General features: G+C 37.4%; 1 protein-coding gene across 4 annotated transcripts in view; it reads right to left on the bottom strand.

The window, feature by feature from the left end:
- Positions 1 to 19,797, bottom strand: part of LDAH (lipid droplet associated hydrolase) — a 124,513-nt gene that overhangs the window by 72,926 nt on the left and 31,790 nt on the right. For 3 of the 4 annotated variants that reach the window (XM_037391255.1, XM_037391258.1, XM_037391257.1), the window contains one exon: positions 14,171 to 14,305. In XM_037391255.1, the coding sequence (XP_037247152.1) occupies positions 14,171 to 14,305 (135 nt within the window). The remainder of the gene's footprint in view (positions 1 to 14,170; positions 14,306 to 19,797) is intronic. The other variant, XM_037391256.1, reaches the window with a different exon arrangement.

Raw genomic sequence — 19,797 nt, 5'->3', positions numbered from 1 at the left:
TAGTATTAGGTTAATGGTTGGACTCTGTGATCTTAAGGGTCTTTTCCAGCTTAAATGATTCTATGATTCTCTGATTCTACTTGAAGATCTGGTGATTAAGAAAATTAAGTCAGTAACAATAACTTCAGGAAAAAGCATGCACTGGGTGTGCGCTTCTACCTGAAAGGGCTCCACATTCAGTCTGAGCCTCTGGATAGGATCACTGTACCAATAATGTCTGTCCAAGCAACACAGATAAAATCTTGCAATTTCCATTAGATTGCTGATTCACTGAGCTTACACTACAAAAAAAGGCCAAGTTGAAAAAATCAGTATAGCTCCCCCAAACCCACTTTCACTCTCCAGAAAGTCAATTTTCCTTGCTTTGCCTGACTAGCAGGTAGTGCTCCTGCAAATGTCTACCTTTCATGTTTTTCTTAGGAATACACATTTCAGATATGATCTGAAATAGTATCACAAAGTTTTACAAGGGCAAATGTGCTTCGCTGCTTATTGGAATTACTACCATCAGTCTGAGGCATGAGACATACGAGTCTCTCCAGGAACAATGCACAGAGAGGAGAGTACATGAGTACGTTGTTCCTTAAGGTAATTCTTTACTGGAAAGCATATTAGTATAAAGACCTTTTCATGATTGGCCAGACATAACATATTCCAATGTAACACAGGGAAAATTCAGTCTTGAAACTGAGGCATAAAGCTTTCTTCCTGAATGAAGCAACTGAAAGCAACTTCAGTGACTAGGATACTTCAACAATAACGTACATTTGCACAGTGTAACAGTAGAAGAAAAACAAAATAATGATGTTCTGTACACCATCAAGACTGGGTAGGTATTAGCACAGGAGGTAAAGACAAGACAGTGGTAATTTTAAGAGTAGTGAAGGGAACAAAACTGGATGAATATCACTTCACAGGAATCAATTCAGTTGGTGTATGATAAATGAAGTGCTGTGCCACAGTAGGCAAGTCTACAGTCATACCTACTGAAAACAGCACTTTAAAACTTTGGGAAGTTTGAACATACAAATAGAGAAAGAGGGACTGAGAGCAAACAAGGGAGAGCCTAAGTTTGGAGCACAGACAGACAGCTGGCCAAGGAAGACAACCCACGTTATTCCACTGACAGGGAATAAAAAGAATGATTTTAAAAGTAGGAGAAAATCACAAGGAGCATGCCACAGAGTTAGGAGGGAGAAAGGGGAAAAAGCAAGCAGCTGAGTGTATACCTGGAGGGACATTATACAGCAGCACAAGTAACAATACAGAATTTGTACTTCACAGCGACCGGACCGACGGATGATATCTGCTGAAGTGCTTGACGCTTCTACTGAATCCAAGCTAAAACTTTTAATGTGTTAGGCCAGTCCATCTTCTCTTGAAAATCGATCCCAAAATTTTATTTAGAACTGTGATGTAGGATAAGACTGAAATGTTCAACTAAATAGGATTCTTCAGAATAGTACTAATACAACAGTAACACTCTTCCTACTTCACTAGCTACTACGATGGCATTAGGATGGCATTCAGTATAACGTAAGTCCTTTTTTTGCATACTCACCTTGGATGATACTATTTTAATAGAGGTATAAAGGGAAGTGTTGGTTTCCATCTTCATTTGTCCATGGAAATGTTAAATTTACTATCTAGAATAACTACCTGCAGTAAACAGATCCAAATTATTTAATACTGTATAGCAGCCTTTTTATTCTAAGGAGTAAATGACCCACTTGGGCAAACATAACATTTTCCCATCTTTTATCCGTATACTTCAAAATCAATGGATTGTAAGAGTTTTCAAAATTATTATTTTAGATTCCCTGATACTTTAAACTGCTGCCGCACCGCTGACTGCAAAGAGCTGTGTCAGTTTATTCTAGCAGAGAATGCGACCCCGTGCTACCAGGGGTTGTAGCACAAAACGTTTGCAAAATATTACGCAATGCAGTGCTACCTCACAGCGCTCAATCAATGCTTCTAATCGCTACCTGTCCTGAAAAGCCTTGTCTCTGTTTCAGCTCCTCTTTGCACAAGGAGTGCAAGCTGACAGCAAAGGGAACCAGCTGTGGCTGAGCAACTCCCAGCATGGATCCCCACTGGATGTCAGGGCAACAGGGGGCTGCTGCTGGCTGACGTGACTTGAAGTGAATCCAGCAGCCGGGACAATCTGCTTCTCTGGTCTGACACTCTTCACTGAGTTACACTTTCTGCCACCATCGGAAAAGGTCATGATTTTGACTGAGGAGCACTCCATGCTCTGTCTTTCATTACTTTGCACAGCACAGGGCAACAGAGTTGGATAAAACAGCATAGGTAAAAGCCTGAATTTATTAAAATCTGTGGAAAACCTGAAGAAACAGAATTGAACCTTGTACTTTCTTTAAATATAGCAGGTTTCTCCAGCAATTGCTGATGCTTTAAATAACCATTTCCATGTGCTGTATAGTGCAAATTTTACATCTTTGGGGACAAAACACATTTTTGTCATATTAACCACTTCAAATTCTGATATATATCTTCTCTTTTCCCATGTTCTGTCACACTATTTAAAAATTAATTGGCAGATGAATTCTCTATTACCAAGATAGCAGTTTCCTTTTTAACCTTCCTGAAGAAAATGCTGAAGGTTTCATTCTTAGTCACCTGGCTGAACTGCCTAGCATAGCAAGTACAGCAACATGCCAAAGATACTGTGATGGCTTTATTTTTTCTTGGAGTTCTACATTACAGCTGAAAGAGACTAAAATGCCACCACTATAAAACTGATCTGTCATTATAGATGATTAAGGGATTTTTTTTGGTCTTTGTTTTGCACAGGTGAGATGTGCTACATAGAAAGGAAATCAGTTCACCTGACCCAAAGCAGTGCTAGAGTCACAGTCAGGCAAATGTTGATTTTCTCATTCCTTTATATTAGCAGACATTGAAGCTACAGCTCATTACAAACTCTTAGAAACTGCCTGCGGCTTTACAGTAAAATTTATATAAAAAGACAGCAACTGAATTTGACCTGCACTCTACACATACACAGATGTGCAAATGATCATTCAGAGTTTATATACCGAAGTGGATTCAGAAATACTGCAATTGGTCTCTTCATAATTAATTGCTAGATAAAACTTCTTCATCTAAATCATGTGAACACTACTACAGAAAGAAGTCAGTGGAGTCTCTGATAGCAAAGACTCAGAGCTAAAACATTTGAAACCACAGTTATTTTGAAATAAATGACTGCAACAATCCCAGAGAATTTTAGCAGTCTGCTGTAACATTTAACCCAATGAGGATTAATTTGGCAACTAAGCAGTCACATGACCAACCCAGTAATTTGTTATAGTAAATTAGATTATTTTAATCAATGTATTAATGCACAAAACATAAAATTCAACCTTTAGAAAGATAAGAAAATGTCTAGCTTGAGGAAAAAGAATAGTCCCATGCAGTATCAAAAGGAGGGGAAAAAAACCACCTCCTTCATTCAGCAAGCAGCAATGAGACCGCCTCATTCAACCTGAGTCCACAGCACCATATCATTTTGTCCTTTATTGTTCCTTGCAGCACACAGCCCCTACTTGGATCTTGCTTAGAGATTTAAGTAGATACACTTAAAGTAAGAGTAATTCATTGATGAAGCTGATTATCTAAGAATGAAGTAATTTGCAATTACTTCTTCCTGCATAGTCTGCCTGCGTTTCCCTGAAATGCCTACATTGCTCCTTAAAGAAAGGGAACCTCCTAAAAACAAAGCAAACAGAAAGACTCCATGTTCCCAACACAATTATTTTTAGAATCTGTAATTAAGTTGTGCATTGCTGATGGTTCCTCAGTCTTACAACTGCAGATCATGGTGAACTAAAAATAGAACTACCATTAAACACTGGATTGATCCCATCAAGTTCTACATCATTTGTTGCAAGCTTTGTGGTATCAAAATTTAAATCAAAGGTCTATACCATAATGTAGAGATTCTTATTAATAAATAGAAGTATTGATCAGCTTTCTTCCTACAGCTAACCTAGGTACTGAATAAACTTTTTGCCTCAACTATCAAAACAAATCCAGACATGTTACACTTCCAGACAGAAGGGATTATTCTCTGCTATGGGGATAGTTTGTTTCCATTCTTTTAGCAGATGCAAATGTATCTTTCAAACTGACTTTGATTAAAGGATTCCTAAGCATTTTCCCTGAGGAAAATAATCTGAATCATCTCACTATTTTGTTTATTAAATTATTTTAATTTTTACTTTCCCTGCAATGGTACGGCAAACATTTAAAGGAGTTACTCTGAAACATCACAGCATTGTTCATCTCAGTGAACTGTGACATGCCTTCTAAAAGCAGGACACCAAAAGATATAAAAGTTACCTCTTCATAGGCTTCACATTCTTGAACACTTTTTTTGCCCCACTAACAGCCATCTGCATCTAATCAGAAGTGATGGTATCAGCTGGAGAACATACCTATGTCATGGGGTGAAAGGTGGAAAATGATGCATAAAGAATCTCAAAACCTACATCCAGAGTTTCCTGGAATGTAGTAAAGACATTATACTCTCCAATGGATGAATGTAAATAAAAAAAACCCAAAACTTTTCTGGATAAGGATCCAGAAGACTGTAACAGGTTTCCAAAGTTCTTACTTAAAAACACATCTTTAAAAATAGAATTATATTACCCCTATTTGTAGATATGGATGAAAAAATCTGGTTCTTTTAACAGGGGAATTAGTTGAATAGAGTACCAGAATAGATTAGAAAACTATTCATGGACACGTTTAAATCATGTCTACAGATACTGCGTTGACAGACTCAGTGGAAAAGCCCAAAAGAAACAGAGACTACAGAGAACCTATTTTTCATGTTACTATAACAAATGTAAAGACAAAGTCCTCTTCTTAGTAACAACCAAAATCGGTCACTATTCCATCAAAGTCAATGGAATATAGAGCTACATTAAGTAGTCCCAGAATCAGCATAATAATGTTTAAGTGATCATTGCAAATAAATACATGGCTGTTAAGGTACGATGCTATGATCAGTTACAATTGTTATCATTTCGGTTGGCCAGAAAAGAAAACAACAGAGCAGCTTAGAAACACTTCACAAATGGCAAATTTTTATTTTCTTAGTTTTGATTTTGAATGGAACAAGATTTTTAAAAACCTGCTTAAAATTAAGCAGAACTGATAAAGTCAACACCAAATGCCAAAATTTCACTCAAAGGATCTATTTACATAATTATGGGCATGATTATGGGACCTCTATGAGTAATTAACTGAATGTAGCTCAAAGGAAAGAAATAAACAGAGTACTGCAGCATCCCTAGGCTGCTTATGTTTCACCCATTCAGATTTAAAACATTCCAGTGGGTTCATAACATGTAATGATCATTTGTTTCCTTACAGTAGATACCCAGCACTAAAACTATACAGTAAAATGCAGATCTTACCAGGCAAAGCCAAAACCCTCATCAATTAAATGCCTCATAGTAACATTTACATACGCGCACACACTTCCCTCCTTAAGCTGCTTTTTCCAAGTCAAAGAAGGAATAAGGTTTCTGGGCAGCAGCAATTCCTGTATCAGGATGGGCAGCGCAGTGAGGTGACAGTTCCTGTCTTGACCTGCGAAAACAACCAGTTCCTCTGGGCACACTCCAATGTGGGATCCCTTGCTGTCGATGAATACCATGTGAAGAGCTCAAGGTGATTAATCAGTGCCAGCTTTGTAAACAGGAAGCTTCTCCTCTCTATACATTACAAAAATTAAACTTGGCTATGAAACAGATATGGAACTAGCCTAATTCTAGCTGGTTGGCATGCTTAGAACTGGGTTCTTTTTAATGTACCTACAGTGTGATACTGTTGGACTGGGAGACATCTTGCCATCTAATTCCGCGTTAAAATTAAGCAGAACTTTATTTGCACCCCTATGTGTTCTGGGATGCAAACAAGACTACAGAGTTCTCCAGGTCTGTAATACTTAAACATAACTGACTAAACCCCAAAAGAATTTATGTTAAAGATAATCCGTCTTTCAATGATTCTCCGATATTTTAATTTATATGCCTAGGAAGCAGAAAATAATGTTGAAATAGAAATTAATGTGAATTAAATGTGTGCATGCATAAGCTTAAAGCAGGCATGTGAGATGTCAGGTCAGCTGCCTTTCTACTGCTTTTCTCCCTTTACTTGTACAATAGAAGCCATAAATGCCTTTTAAACACAGCTGTCACTGCATACTCAATGCGGCCAGATGCCTACCACTACTACTAACCAAAAAGCGCTGAAGCCCACGCAAGGATTTGCTGGTCAAAAACCTTCTAAGCACTACAGACACTAAATCTGAAGTGGTTTTGTACTGACCAAACAGATTGCCAATAGCTCTGATTCACCTGATTCAGCCGTGTAGGTATTCTCCAACATCAGCAATCATTAAAAACATCCGTACTACTTAAAATAAATGAAAGTCACAAGCTAGCTAAAATTACTAAACGTATACTGACTCCCTGTGCCTGTGTAACTTCTCTCCTTTGGGGTTATACACAACATGGACAAAGGCTCTTAGCTAAGGATGAGTCCCTATTTTTAGGAGCCCAGTTCTTGGAACACCTAACTTTCATGACCTCCTCCTCTCCTGTCTGCAGCAGTGCAGACCACAATCCCACTCTCCCCGCCATCACCACACGTTCACGTTGACACATCTCTAAGGCCACTGCAGCAAATGCTTACACAAAAAAAAGTGTTATTGGAAAAGTATTCTTAGCTACCATTAATTCCACTTAGCAAGTGGAAACTGGTGAGAGAGCCAACGCCATCCGATCAGACAGCTCTTCTTGGACCACATGCAAGTGCCCTGGGAACCACCAGTGGCCCACAGACCACAGTTTGAGAATCACTGTTCGAAATAACTCACAACCCTCTTATTATAGAACACCATGCTCCTTGTCTTGCTCAGACTACTATTTTAGGGTTTTTTCCTGCAAGCACAGCACATCATGATGGTAGAAACTTATGTCTCATATCTGGTAACCATGCCCACAGTTATATCTGTCATTTGGCGGACAACTCTCTAGCAATCAACAAGATGAATAACTTGCTGAAGTATAAATGCAGTTTTACACAAATGGTTTCTGTCATTTTTTTGTGTACATTTGTATCACTTTAGCTAGAGGTAGAATCTCACTCAGTCAACTCTGCAGTTTCATTAGAAGTCAGAGGGCTGGAAAAGCAAACTCCATTCAGATTAATTGTAACAACTAAGAGGCAATATATCAAATAAATTCAAGCTGCACATGGCTTCAAAATTTTCCTGTAACACTACAATTTTATTTTAGTTTTTATACAAAACTTCATTTCACTTCAAAACTTCACTGATGGCAATTAACATTTTGGGATCACATAATCAATGTCTTCATAGATAATTTATAATCCCTCCATCACTTCTGTGCTTTTGCCCATATTGCTTCTTAAGGATATAATTCAGTTTCAAAACGGTCTGAAGGCCCTACTCTCCCTGCATAAAGAAAAAGGAATGGAAGCACTCTTTTGATGGACTGTAAATCAATCCTTACTTACCTCTTCTTATCATGGGAAATGAACTAAGCATAGTTTAATAGATTTTAAGGACAAGCTATGATCTTCTACAGTCCATAGGACATGAAAGATCAAACTAGAATTTTATCTTGTAACTTGGCTAGTAAGAATGTCACTTCAAATTCCCTGTCATTCAGAAGCTACCTAATACTGATTCAGAACCAAAACAACAGAAAATTCAGTAGACAAACCATTCCAAAGGATAAACATGCCTTGCTAAAACAATAAAAAGTATTTGTATTACGACTGTGTATAGCTCAATACTCATCTGTACAGTTTAGAAAGTTCTAGAGGTTGATCTTTAATATAATTTATCATGTGACCAAATATTGTAACATTAAGACATGACTGATGACTAGCCATTTATTGGGTATATATTTAAATGCATCAGTTACGTCTCCTGAATCACACTATTCCATATTTCGATAGCACTTGGCATACACAGTATATTACCAAAAATCAATAAATCATTTAATGCTGATTTCATTTTTCTTTACTTCTCTATCTTACTTTGCTCTAAAGACAAGTATCTTTGTCATCCTAAGGACAAACAAAACCAAACCTGTGTTCTTCTATTCTTATTTCTGTCGGAGACATTGTATTTCTTATTTCTTATCAAACCACAGCAGATGTCCACAGATTCAGTCCATTTTTAAGCATGGCTATGTAGGTACACCTGCTGCCTATACAACCTTTAGTGGCAAAAGCCAACCAGGATGCTAAAAAATGGGGGTGAGGGATGTGTTAAGGGGAACTGAGTATCAAGGGTTTCCGATCTAATCTCCCATTTTCAACAGCTTTTAAGAAAACTTTGGGTGAGACTAAGTCCTTTAGTCCTTATTTTAAAGTGGGATATTCGTAACATAGCAACTGAATTAGCAATGAGTGTAAAATTAGCGATGAATAATTTCAGGATTTGGTTATTGATAGGTGTTGATTTAAACTAGCAGTTTACTTCCTACCAAAAGGAGCTAAAAAGCTGTTGAAAAGCTTCCAACTAGCTACCGTTCATTGTCATCAGAGGAGCTACTTCTAAACATGGGTCTTTAGTCCTTCTGCAGTAGTCATGGATTTCATTTCATAAAGTACAGAGCTTCAGTCTCCACAATTCATGATGTATTATAATGCCCACCCCAACAAGCAGAGCAGCTATACTGGCATTTTGACAGAATAATTTGAGTGTGAATAAACATGAAATATTTTTAATCTTAATTTTATTTTTCAATTTTACCCTTTTTTGTTAATCAAGATGTTTACAAAGTATTTACAAGTAACATTGTTTAACAATTTAATTTCTTTTAAAAGCACCAAAGACCTTTTTCTGTTAAAGTTTTTCTTATCTATTTTCTGCTCGTGTTTAAGGGAAATTGTATGTTTAAACCAGGGCAATGCAACAAAAATTATTTTATTCTGATTTCACTGCTATAAAAAGAAACATTCAGTGACAGCTATAAACCACAAAAACATGACCTGCCTTTTGTCTTGCAACTAAATCAAAAGACCACCCATTTAATCCCTAGGAAAATACTAAGTTACAGATACCGGCATTCAGGCAGTAGCCTCTGTTTGGACAGTGAGGGCACTGAGCTATAGCGTACTTCTAACGCATTAATAAAGAAAACAATAACTTCCACTTTAAATAAACCCTCACAACATCTAGTAAATTACTTGGTTAGATGCAGGAGAATATCTTATCAGATCAGAAATCTCAAAAGAAGTGTCATGCAAATTCTTCAACGGAGTGACACATTAAAAGAAGCTCCAGAACTTAAAAAAATACATCAGCTGTGGGTATACCTGCCTATTGTTTTAATTTTTAAGGAAAAATTTACCATATCTTAATTATGATCTATTTGTATACATTTTTACTTTCTTATGAACACATCTTTATAAAGTAGAAGTTAACCAAATGATGTGCAAATAGCTGCACCTTAAAAAGACTTACAATACAATCACAATATATTTGTCATGGTAAACAGAGTGAGTAGGCAGGGGTTTTGGTATTAAAAAAAAAGAACCTGTTTCCAGGTAGCATTTGATCAAGAGGCACAAACACCTTAATCATTAGAAAGACTACACATCAAGGTCTCAGGTACTGAAAAGAAAAAAAGCAGCACTTTTAAGATCACATGAAAATTTCTAAAGCATATACAGATTATGTCAGATTTAAAATAAAGAGAGTGCTAGAAAACTACTCTCCTTTTTGTAATTTTGCCTATATCTAAGAATTGATGTTGGCCTGTTTTACAGTCACAGCAGAGTTCAAAACAACTGTATTTTTAAAAGCTGAGGAGGGGATAAGAAGTTGAAACCAAGGCATAACTTTTGTATTGCATTCACTGAATAAAAAATAAGTTTCAAATCTTTTTGCACAGTGGATTGATAGCTAGGAGCAGAATTACAGCAATGAAATGTTCAATTAATGTTGCGTGTCTCTGTGGAGCACAGCTTGCAAGAGCTCTCTGAATAGAAGGCTATCATACAGAAGTAAAAATGAAGCGTGTAGCTTTGTTCGGGTTTTAAATCGCTATGTGATATGCTTCCAGTAAATTAGGAAGTCTGTGATTGACGGCTGCTGTTGGAAAACTTGCTTTAGTACTTCAGAGATTTTCAAAATCTACTTGATCTAAATATAACAAGGCATATTATTCCAACACAGTTTGCTTCATTTTAAACCCTTTACTACTTTACAGGCAGCATCATTTATATGTTAAATGTACTATTTAAACACTTGCACACTTTTAAATCAGTGCTCTCCAAAGTGGGGTGTGTGCACAGTGAGGCGCATGCATAACATATAAGTAATCTTTATAATTTATATATTTTAAAAAAGATATAATGGTGGTGCATGCTCAAAAAATTTTACTGACAGAAATCTTTTACCAATAGCAGTGCATGAGCAAAAAAGTTTGTAGATCACTGTTCTAAATTCATCAGTATGAATTCTTCTTTCCTAGTAGCTTCCTTTCTCCCTTTTTTTTTTCATTTTTGATTTGCTAGAGTCCCATCTGAAAAACCTCAAGAATCAATGGTGTCAGATTCAAATGTTTCTTTGTCAATTTATGTCCTCATCCTTTTTATCAAGAAATACTGAACTTCCCTGGAGGATTTGAACGAGGCTATTTTAAATGAAGCATCATGAAATGCACATCAGAAGCATGAAAGAATACATGGAATTTTTTACAGTAACAGTTTTGTGCCCAGTTTTTTGACAAAACATCCCCTTCTAGTTCTATGTAGCATAGTAATAACTGACATGGTTTTCACAATGCTATATAGCAGTTCTTGTTACAGGAACTTTGCCTGAGAAATTCAGAACCTAGAAAGCAACAAAGAACTGTGGAGAACACAATTATCCATCCCTATGCATGTGCTTCCTTTGGTCCTTGGGGTTCTGGGTTTTTTCACTGTAACACCACAAAATGTCAATTAAGGACTCCTGTGGGGATGCAGAAGCAGAACATGAGCAACGAGTCCATGACTCCCTGTTCCTTTCAGTCACCTGGGAAATTGCAAAAATGCTCTATTTTTAGTTTTGTGGTTTTAATCATGCCTTTATAGTCAATTCATGAAAATTACATTTTTGGCAGTAACTAAGTAAAAGGTAAGGAATTAGCTGCTAATATCCAAAATGCTTTTCATTTCTTTTGCATCATAAGGATGAGAAAGAATTATCCCAAATCTCTTCTTTCACTGCAGGCAACTCACATCGTCACAAATTGGCAAAATATAAGGCCTTCCAGCCACTTTGTGCTTTCTCTTGAGTTTGAATGAAACAAACCATGTTTATTTTGTTACGTTCAAAGCTACTGCGAAGCACAGAGTACTACCCATGGCAACTGTAGTAATATCATAATTTCCAAAGGTCACTAAACTTTTCAGGGTTCCCTTACGTGATTAGCTTAAAGACTCCACATGGAATATTCTGGAATACTGTGTAAATGTATACTAATGACAGGATGTGAGCTTCCTGCTCCTGTGCTACTAATAAAATAAATATGAAAACAATCTCATAAATGCCTTTTCATTATTTTTAAAACTATCCATCAGTGGCTTTCTATACTTTTCTAAGCTCCATGGTGCTACAGTTATGTGTACCAGTAAGAACAGATCCTGGCACATGGTACTGAGAACACAGAAAACACCTTAATGGGTCAGGCAAGCAAGTTCCCCAAGCTCAGCCATGGCAAGAGTAGATTCTATTCAGTAAGAGAAACCAAGCCTGGCCACTTTCTGCATCCCTTCCCCTTGCAGCAAATCTCTCAGGCTCACAGCCCTGCCACAAGATGGCACTGGGACCAGGAGCAGCACAGAAGTGTGGAAAAGGTCAGTGCCCGCAGCACCGACGGCAGTATCCAAAGCAAGGACATCAGTGCACCTGCACAACAAAGAACATGACTCTTTCAGCAGCTGTTATGGACTAGCTGTACATTAGGTTGTTTTATCACTTTAAGTCTGCTAATATAATTTGCCCACAGCATAGTGCTTTGGCTGTTAGTTTGCTAAATTTTTTACCTGCCACATAAATAAATACTTTCTCTTAGCTGTTTTTAAGGCAGCTAGTACCATTAAATGACCATTATTTCCGTTACTGAACCTGGTGTATTTTATTCTGCATTTACCTTATTTACTGTCATGATTTTGGAAACCTCAGTCATGCTGCTGAGAAGCATTCTGCTCCCCAAACCAAAGAGCCATTTAAACTCTCACAACAAGAAAGCTGCTTCCTCCCTGTTCTTTAGTTGCCCTTCTCTATACGCTCACCAACTTCACTCTTGAAATGCTGTCCTTAAGATGTGTACTCTAATATTCAAGATGAAGGTCTACTATGGTTATATATAGTAATAAACCAATACCTCCTGCCTTGTCTGTAACACTGCTTATATCCAACATTTTGTCAACTTAAATTTTGTCTGCTGCTGTGCAATAAGAGATTATATTAGAAAACACTCAGTGATGATGCCAGTATCTTTCCTGAGTTTTACAAATGAATTCCAAGTTCAGGATCACCCATGCACAGTTAAAAAAGATCTTTTTTGTCACAGGCATTAACTCATATTTATCTGCCCTGACACTCATCTACCATCTTTTTACTCTCTAATGACATTTTGCAAGATGTTTCTGCAGTTCCCTGGCATCTAATATCTTCCCAGTAATGAAATGCTATGAAGTACCATCCAAAAATTCAGAAATTTCACTGTCCACTCTCATTCTGCAAGTCACTTTGAATAAAACTTGACACAGCACCAGCCAGATACTTCACTTCTGACATGTCCATCCTTACAAGCTACCACTTTCTTGAAAATCCCCTCCTCTCACAGGAGCATTGTCTGTGCAAAAGCACACAGTGAAGTCAGCTGGAGGTCTGGTTTCAACTTCGATACCAGCTCCCTTCTCCCTGCAGGATGCTCTCCTTCCCCCGTATCTATACTCTCTTTTGTAGCACAGGGACTGTCACAGTGGAAGTGGGACATTTGTACAACATCCCTGATTGGCTCCATCTAAAAACCCCTCAATTTCAACAAGCTCAGCCAGCTCAAGCCACCATTGACATCTCCCACCATCAAAGGCTCTTTTCACTAACTACACACTTACAGATCCCAGGGCAGGTTGTGAGACCCACTAACATTCTCTGCAACAAACTCAGCACTATTCTGTTGCCAGACTTCTAGCTGAATCCCACGGTTAACAAAAATTATAAGCTTAGGTATTTCTCACCTATCAGGACAAAGTGGTAACGTCTGGTAGTCTGACACCTGAACACAATGACTGGCAGGACTCTTATCAATGAAATACAGGTTTCAGTTTCAAACTTGAAATTAAATAAACCACTAATAAAAGGCTTAAAAGCTCAGATGCAAATGTTAGTGAGGGGAAGTTATGCTACACAGCTACAACAGTTTCTTCAAAATTTTCAGGTTGCTTCACACTGCTGAGCCTTTTGGTCCTAAGGAATCATACTGATTTACTGTATCACTGCAGTGACGACCGAGTACATGAGGTCTTCTGACTAAGTAGCGTTCAGGACAGGATTCCTTATTGGGTCCCCCCAGTTTGCAATGCTGTACATTAAAAATATCCACTTTGAGATGGCTACCATATCTTGCTGGTGATTTGCACATCAAAAGACTTTCAACACATAAACAAGCAACCTCTCCGCTCCAAAACCGCACCTCAGAAATATTTATTGCTTCCTGGAAATTCACTTTCAAATTCAGAGATAATGAAGTCTCTCCTAAAGTACTCAATCTCTTAATTGGACACCTCAGTTAAAAATGTATTTTTCTAATCTACTCTTCTCAACATAAACACATTCTAGACCTTGTTTATAACTTGTCTCTGAAGACTGCCATCAGCAAACTCTTATTCTCTTAATAGCACTTATTTGACTGGCAAATCTAATTTACCTAAGAGTACTCTTTTCCTCAGTAACTTCTCTTCTCATACAACTGTTCTGTGGAAATGTAATGGAGACATTTAAAAATCATGTCATGCTGTTTTTAATGAGCACAAGTTCTGCTAGTGAAATCAAGCAGGGTACAAATATTTGTATGTGTAAGTTACAGTATCGTACCTTCTATCATTTCCATACCATTAGGAGGCTTACAATGTCCAGCATGGCTCACAACCCAAACGGGATACTGCTGATTTAGTCCACAATATAAGGCCTGTATAAAGGTCCTGTAATAACCTGCCAGTCCAGGGTTACCTGCCAAAAAACAAAACATACAAGGCACAGTCAATATTAACCTTCCAACAGCACGTAATGTGCTTCAGAACAAACTAAACAGCATTATACAGCAATTTGGTAATCTATTTTCTATAGTACTTTTCCAATTTTTATTTTCCCAATTTCAAGGGCTATGCTATTGAACCGGTTTAATTCCGTTAATCAATGGCACCCACGAGAAGCATTTTACAGAATTACTTTGAAATTTCAGAACCTAAAATTCGAGCTCAACACAACAGAAAATCTTTTCCAGCAGAGGTCAACCAGCTGGCTTATCTATCCCATCAAGTCACAGATACGTGAAAACTGGGCAAAGAAACCCCCAGATCTTATAAAAATACCACAAAGACTATATCACATATCACTTGATCCAGATGTCTGCACTTCAAATATCTCAGTGTTACCACTTCAAAACAGGCGTGTGATATTCTGGCAATACAAACATCTGTACTGAGCATAAAAGAGAGGATGACTTTATTTTAAACTGATTGGATTAATTTTTTTTTCTGCTTGCAACCTCATATTCTCTTTGTCCTCTTCCATGGACCTTGAGAAGCTCTTTCTTTTCCAACACCTGTGATCTAGAACCACAGAAGAACCGTTCCCCCCGTCCTGCAAGCCATCAGCTTTAGCGAGAACTTCTCAGAAGAGGCTGGTGTGTGAACAAATCCACCTTGCCCTGAGAGAGCTGACCACCTTGCTCTAAATCCACTGTTCAACAGTGAGAATATCAACAGTCAGCCACCACTGCTGAAGTGGAAGTCTAAAATAGCATCCCAAAGTCAAAAACATCTATCTGGTAGGGATTTCAGGATTTCCAAACAAAACTATAATCTCTATTCGTCATTTTTTTCTTTCTCTTTTGGATACTAGTAGTAACATAAGTTGCAGAGTAAATCCACATGAAGACAAAGCAGATTTTGTTTCCTAATTCCCACACAGACATAAAACTGTATTCTTTCTCTCTACTTATTAATTTTCCAAAGTAGTTCCACTGATTTCTTATTATCATTTAGACACCAGGAAAACCCACCATTATGGTTAGGATTGCTCAGTTACGTGTCTTTCATTCACATACTAGGCAATTCTTAGTTTGGTTATCATCAACAGCAAAAGGCAGCAAGAGCAGTATTGGGTAAAAAGGCAGCCACTTTTTAAGACAAAGACATTCCAAAATAACACAAATGTGTTACTAAAAGGGTACGAGAGGAAAAACACCAACTCACTAAAATTGCGTAAACTCCTTTGTGTCAGTCTGCTTGTAATAAAAAGGCTGAGCCATGTAAGTATTGATAGTGACAAAGACGACAAATCAGAGCTGTAATCAAATTAGTAGTTGTAGAAATGGTGTGTGGAGACAAAAACTCTTCTCCTTCTACAGTGGGCATTTTCATTTTGCCTTCTTTTACTTCAACCCTTCTGCTCCTCAGGAAACACACAGTATGTTCATTGCTCTCCCACGAGGCATTCCCTCGGTTCAGGGCTTCCACAACACAGCTGACACCACAGCGCAGCACTGCACCAGGCACCCAAACCCACCTCCAGCACAAACACATGCGTAGGAGTTGATGTCATGGCTCACACCAGTGATGATATGTGGGCAGAGGAGGGAAGCCTTCTGCTCTAGGTCACATCACACATGCTTCATCCCTCACTTACATGTAAAAAGCATCTCTGATGGTTTTCAAACCTTAATAAAATTACTGATCTTAAAACAACATTATTTTTACTGCAGTACACAGATTTGGAAAAAAAACAACAACCAAAATCAGAAACACCAAAACACAAAAAACAAAGTACCAGTTATTATGTGTTTCTAAGCATCTCTTTGTAAACTTGATATTAAAGAAGAATTAAAAAAAAACAACCAAACAACAGTTGTTGTATGTATAAACTCCAGAATGCATGATCAAATTTTTGCAAACTTTTCCAAAGAAAGTTTTTAATTCACAGGGGTCACACATCTCTACATCTGCACCACTTTTTCATACATGAAAAAGATATAATATAGAGGGCTCCAGAGATAATAAAATCAAACCTAGACATCATCTGTCAAGATCCTTGGATTAATGTCACATAGAGAAAACCTACCTTTCAGCAAGGTTGAAGATGAAAGTAGCAGCAATCCAAAATAAAGTGTGTATTCTGTAGTACAAATGATCATGATGTTTGGGCACTACACTTAACTCTGGAATATAACGTGATTAGATATTTTGAGATCAAGGAATCATAAAATTTATCTCAAAAGCAACCTTGTTTTTTTAAATTCTTCCCTCCTCCTATAATACAAAACTAGGAAAGGGACAGATATGGCAACAGCCGTCTTAGACATTTGGGTGCTCATTCCCATCATGAGCCATGTGAACCTAACATGTAAATATTCCAGGATTCAGTCATCGGCTGAAGAGCAATGAAGTAAGAACTGCTTACAAACAGTGAGGCTTTGCATCAAATACTATAGTAAGCTCAAGACAGTGTAATACTTTTTTGATGGAAAGTAGTTTTTTATCCTGTGATAAATGTGATGTGTACTTTAGGCAGGTAAAAAAGAACATCCATAAATAGGAAAGAAACCTCCTTTCCCCACTCTTCATAAACATCTGTCTCAAGTAAAATACATTCTGAGAGGGTCAGCTGTTAAGAGCTGCTGCTACTGATACTTAAAAATGCCTTGAAGGGGTACAAATGAGAACTGCTGGCACAAATGGAAAGGAAAATCAACAAAGATTTTAAAAGCAAAGATTTCTATAGAGAAATCACCACGTGTAAAGCAGCTATAAATTTATTCTTTATTGGACTTTCAATTTCAATGGAATTATTCCAGCTTTGCACTGACTGAAGTAAATGCAGATTAATAGTCCCTGCTCTTGAAAGCTTGCATCTAAAATATTTATAAGCAGAGAATGTTTATCTCCTAATATAGCTTAAATTTGCATGTCTGCAGAGTCAGTTGTTTTGTATTTTTTTTAGTTTAGTTGCTGTCAAAATACTTCAAGCGGAACAAACAAAAAACCTGAACAGATAAAGATTTTTTTTTGATACAACAGTAACAGCTAATGGAAATAACTGGGGTTTAATATGCACAGCAGTCTGCGGTCAACAATATTTTGGGTTCATCTACTGCAGTTGAAATGTTGCTCTATTAAACTATTTTATTTTATAGAAAAAGAACTACCAGGTTCATCACAAAGGCACTTAGGCAATGCAGTGGTCATTTGTGCATTTAAAGGATTTCCCAGTACATCAAACCAGAATTGCCTATGTTCTTTCACTCAGCAACTCAGTGTCAAAAAATGGAAACCACAAGTAAATGCAGTGTTAACCTCCATGATTTGAAGGTTACCCCAGTTATCTGAATACCGCATCAATCCTCAGACACCTCAGGGCACCGGAATCATTCATGCATGCCAGCAAATCTCAAGTTGCAGTCATCTGAATGAAGAAGCACATTTTAAGCAGTTACTCTCAACTCTGCTTAATTTTCAACAGTGTTTATGTTGTTTCAAAAGTCTTTTGAACAATAGCTGCAAATGGTGACCATAACAGAAAAAGACACAAAGCTACAATACACTGCATATTAGCTTAATTAACAAAAGATCTCTAAGCATTTCATGGGAAGAGTATGTCAAATGGACAATTTGCACAGTGAATTAGAACACAGTGGGGTCACTTTATTTGGTGTACTCGTAAGTTTCAATAACCAAAGGACTCCTGCCACCTTCTCTATTCTTCTCTGTAATACACGACATTTCACCCAGCTTTTCTGCATTAAGTTCAAAGTCTTTCCATTTTTAGTTTGAAGACGGGAATCCACTTCCTCCTTTTCTGATCTGTTCCACCCACAGCTAGAGCAAGACTGAATGTGCAGAGGTGTAATTTTGAGCTATATGAGGAGGTAAATATTCTCTACTTCTATATACTGCAGATGCAGGCTTTCAAGAACTGGAACCTCTAGTCTTTAATCATCCACATAGTTAAAACCACGAAAATTACTTATAAACATGAATTTGCCTTTCACTTTCAAACACTTTCTTGTTAAGGCTTTTTCCATCAAATCAAGATTTTTAAATGCCAAGCACTTCCTTCATATGAAGACAGCTAGCAATAAAGAGAGAGTAATTTGTACAAACTAAGTATCTGCCCCAGGGTATCACTGCTAAAGACTAACTTTTATCCTGATTTCACATTATTTCCTACACAACGTGTCATAAAATCAAATTTATCTTGTCTTAAAATGAAATACATACCAATATTTGGATGGTGCACTTACAAAAAAGAAGTTATCCAGACTTGGTTAAACTTATATACAGTATGCCATCAGTGCAATTCAATCAGCTTAATTTTGAATGCAAAACAACGAATATATAATGCTCATTTAAAAGTCACAGATCATAGCCACTCCCCACAAGCAATGACAGCTTTTGTGGCTTACAAATTGTCAAGCCTTTTTTAAGTGTTCTGCAACAGAAAACATTAATGTAACATGTAAAGTATTATTAAGAGAACACTAGTATTAGATAACCCAGACTTAGCGTACAATGTAAACCACAACAGCAAAATATTTCAGGTTAGAAACAAAAACATATACCAAAACATAAATGAAAAGCCTTCTGTCCAGAAAGAGGTAGGTCAAAAATATATACAGCTTACTGAAATGAAATTGAGACTGAAACATAAAAGTAAAACAATTCTTAGCAGTTCTGGAAGGGATATCTAACTTGAAAAGGATTTATTTAAGCAGTCTATAGTAAAAGCCAAGAGTGGTGGGGAGTCAAGAAGAAATTTATGTGTAGCTAAATCATCCCAAACAGCAACAAGTTTTCTTGCACCTTGTTTTGAAACGAACTTTTGGGTTCTGTGCACTGTCCTGTGAGATGTTCCCCAGTGTTTTCAGCTGTGCCTCCAGAAGTCTGACCATCTGTATCAGCAGTAGCTGGCATTCAGCTGTGGTGCTTCAAGCACTTCTCTAGCAGTTGCTTTCTGTCTGCTCTGGGACCTCAGCAGGGCCATAAAGAATAAAGTCAGCTACATGAATAGAAGAAGGGAAATACACAGCCAACAGTGCGTTTACAGAGAACTTTGAAGAACTGGAAAATATGCCAGCAATTAGCATGAGTTCAATTTTAGAAATAATCCACAGTTTCAGAATTAAGTATGTATGCTGCAGTATTTATATGATAATCTCCTGCAACAAAACCAAATGCAGACTTTTTTTTTTTTTCTTAAATGAGCAGCCATAAATCAAATTTGAAATCCAGGGGTGCACAGCAGGACCACACAAAAATCATTTTTGTGGCAATGATTCTCACTGCCTCTTCGCAGAGCTGCCAAAGTCCCAGCTCCAACTCGCAGTCTAAATGACAAGTTACTCGCTCAAGGAAACTTAATCTGTCTCTGGCATCTGACCAGCCACCATGGAAGATGCAACTCCCCTATGTTAATGAATGGAAAGCAGCCCACGCAGATGTCAG

This window comes from Falco rusticolus, chromosome 6 (assembly GCF_015220075.1).
Source record: "Falco rusticolus isolate bFalRus1 chromosome 6, bFalRus1.pri, whole genome shotgun sequence".
Taxonomy (NCBI): domain Eukaryota; kingdom Metazoa; phylum Chordata; class Aves; order Falconiformes; family Falconidae; genus Falco; species Falco rusticolus.
Note: the sequence above shows the minus strand (reverse complement) of the source record. Positions and strands in the feature narration are given on the sequence as shown.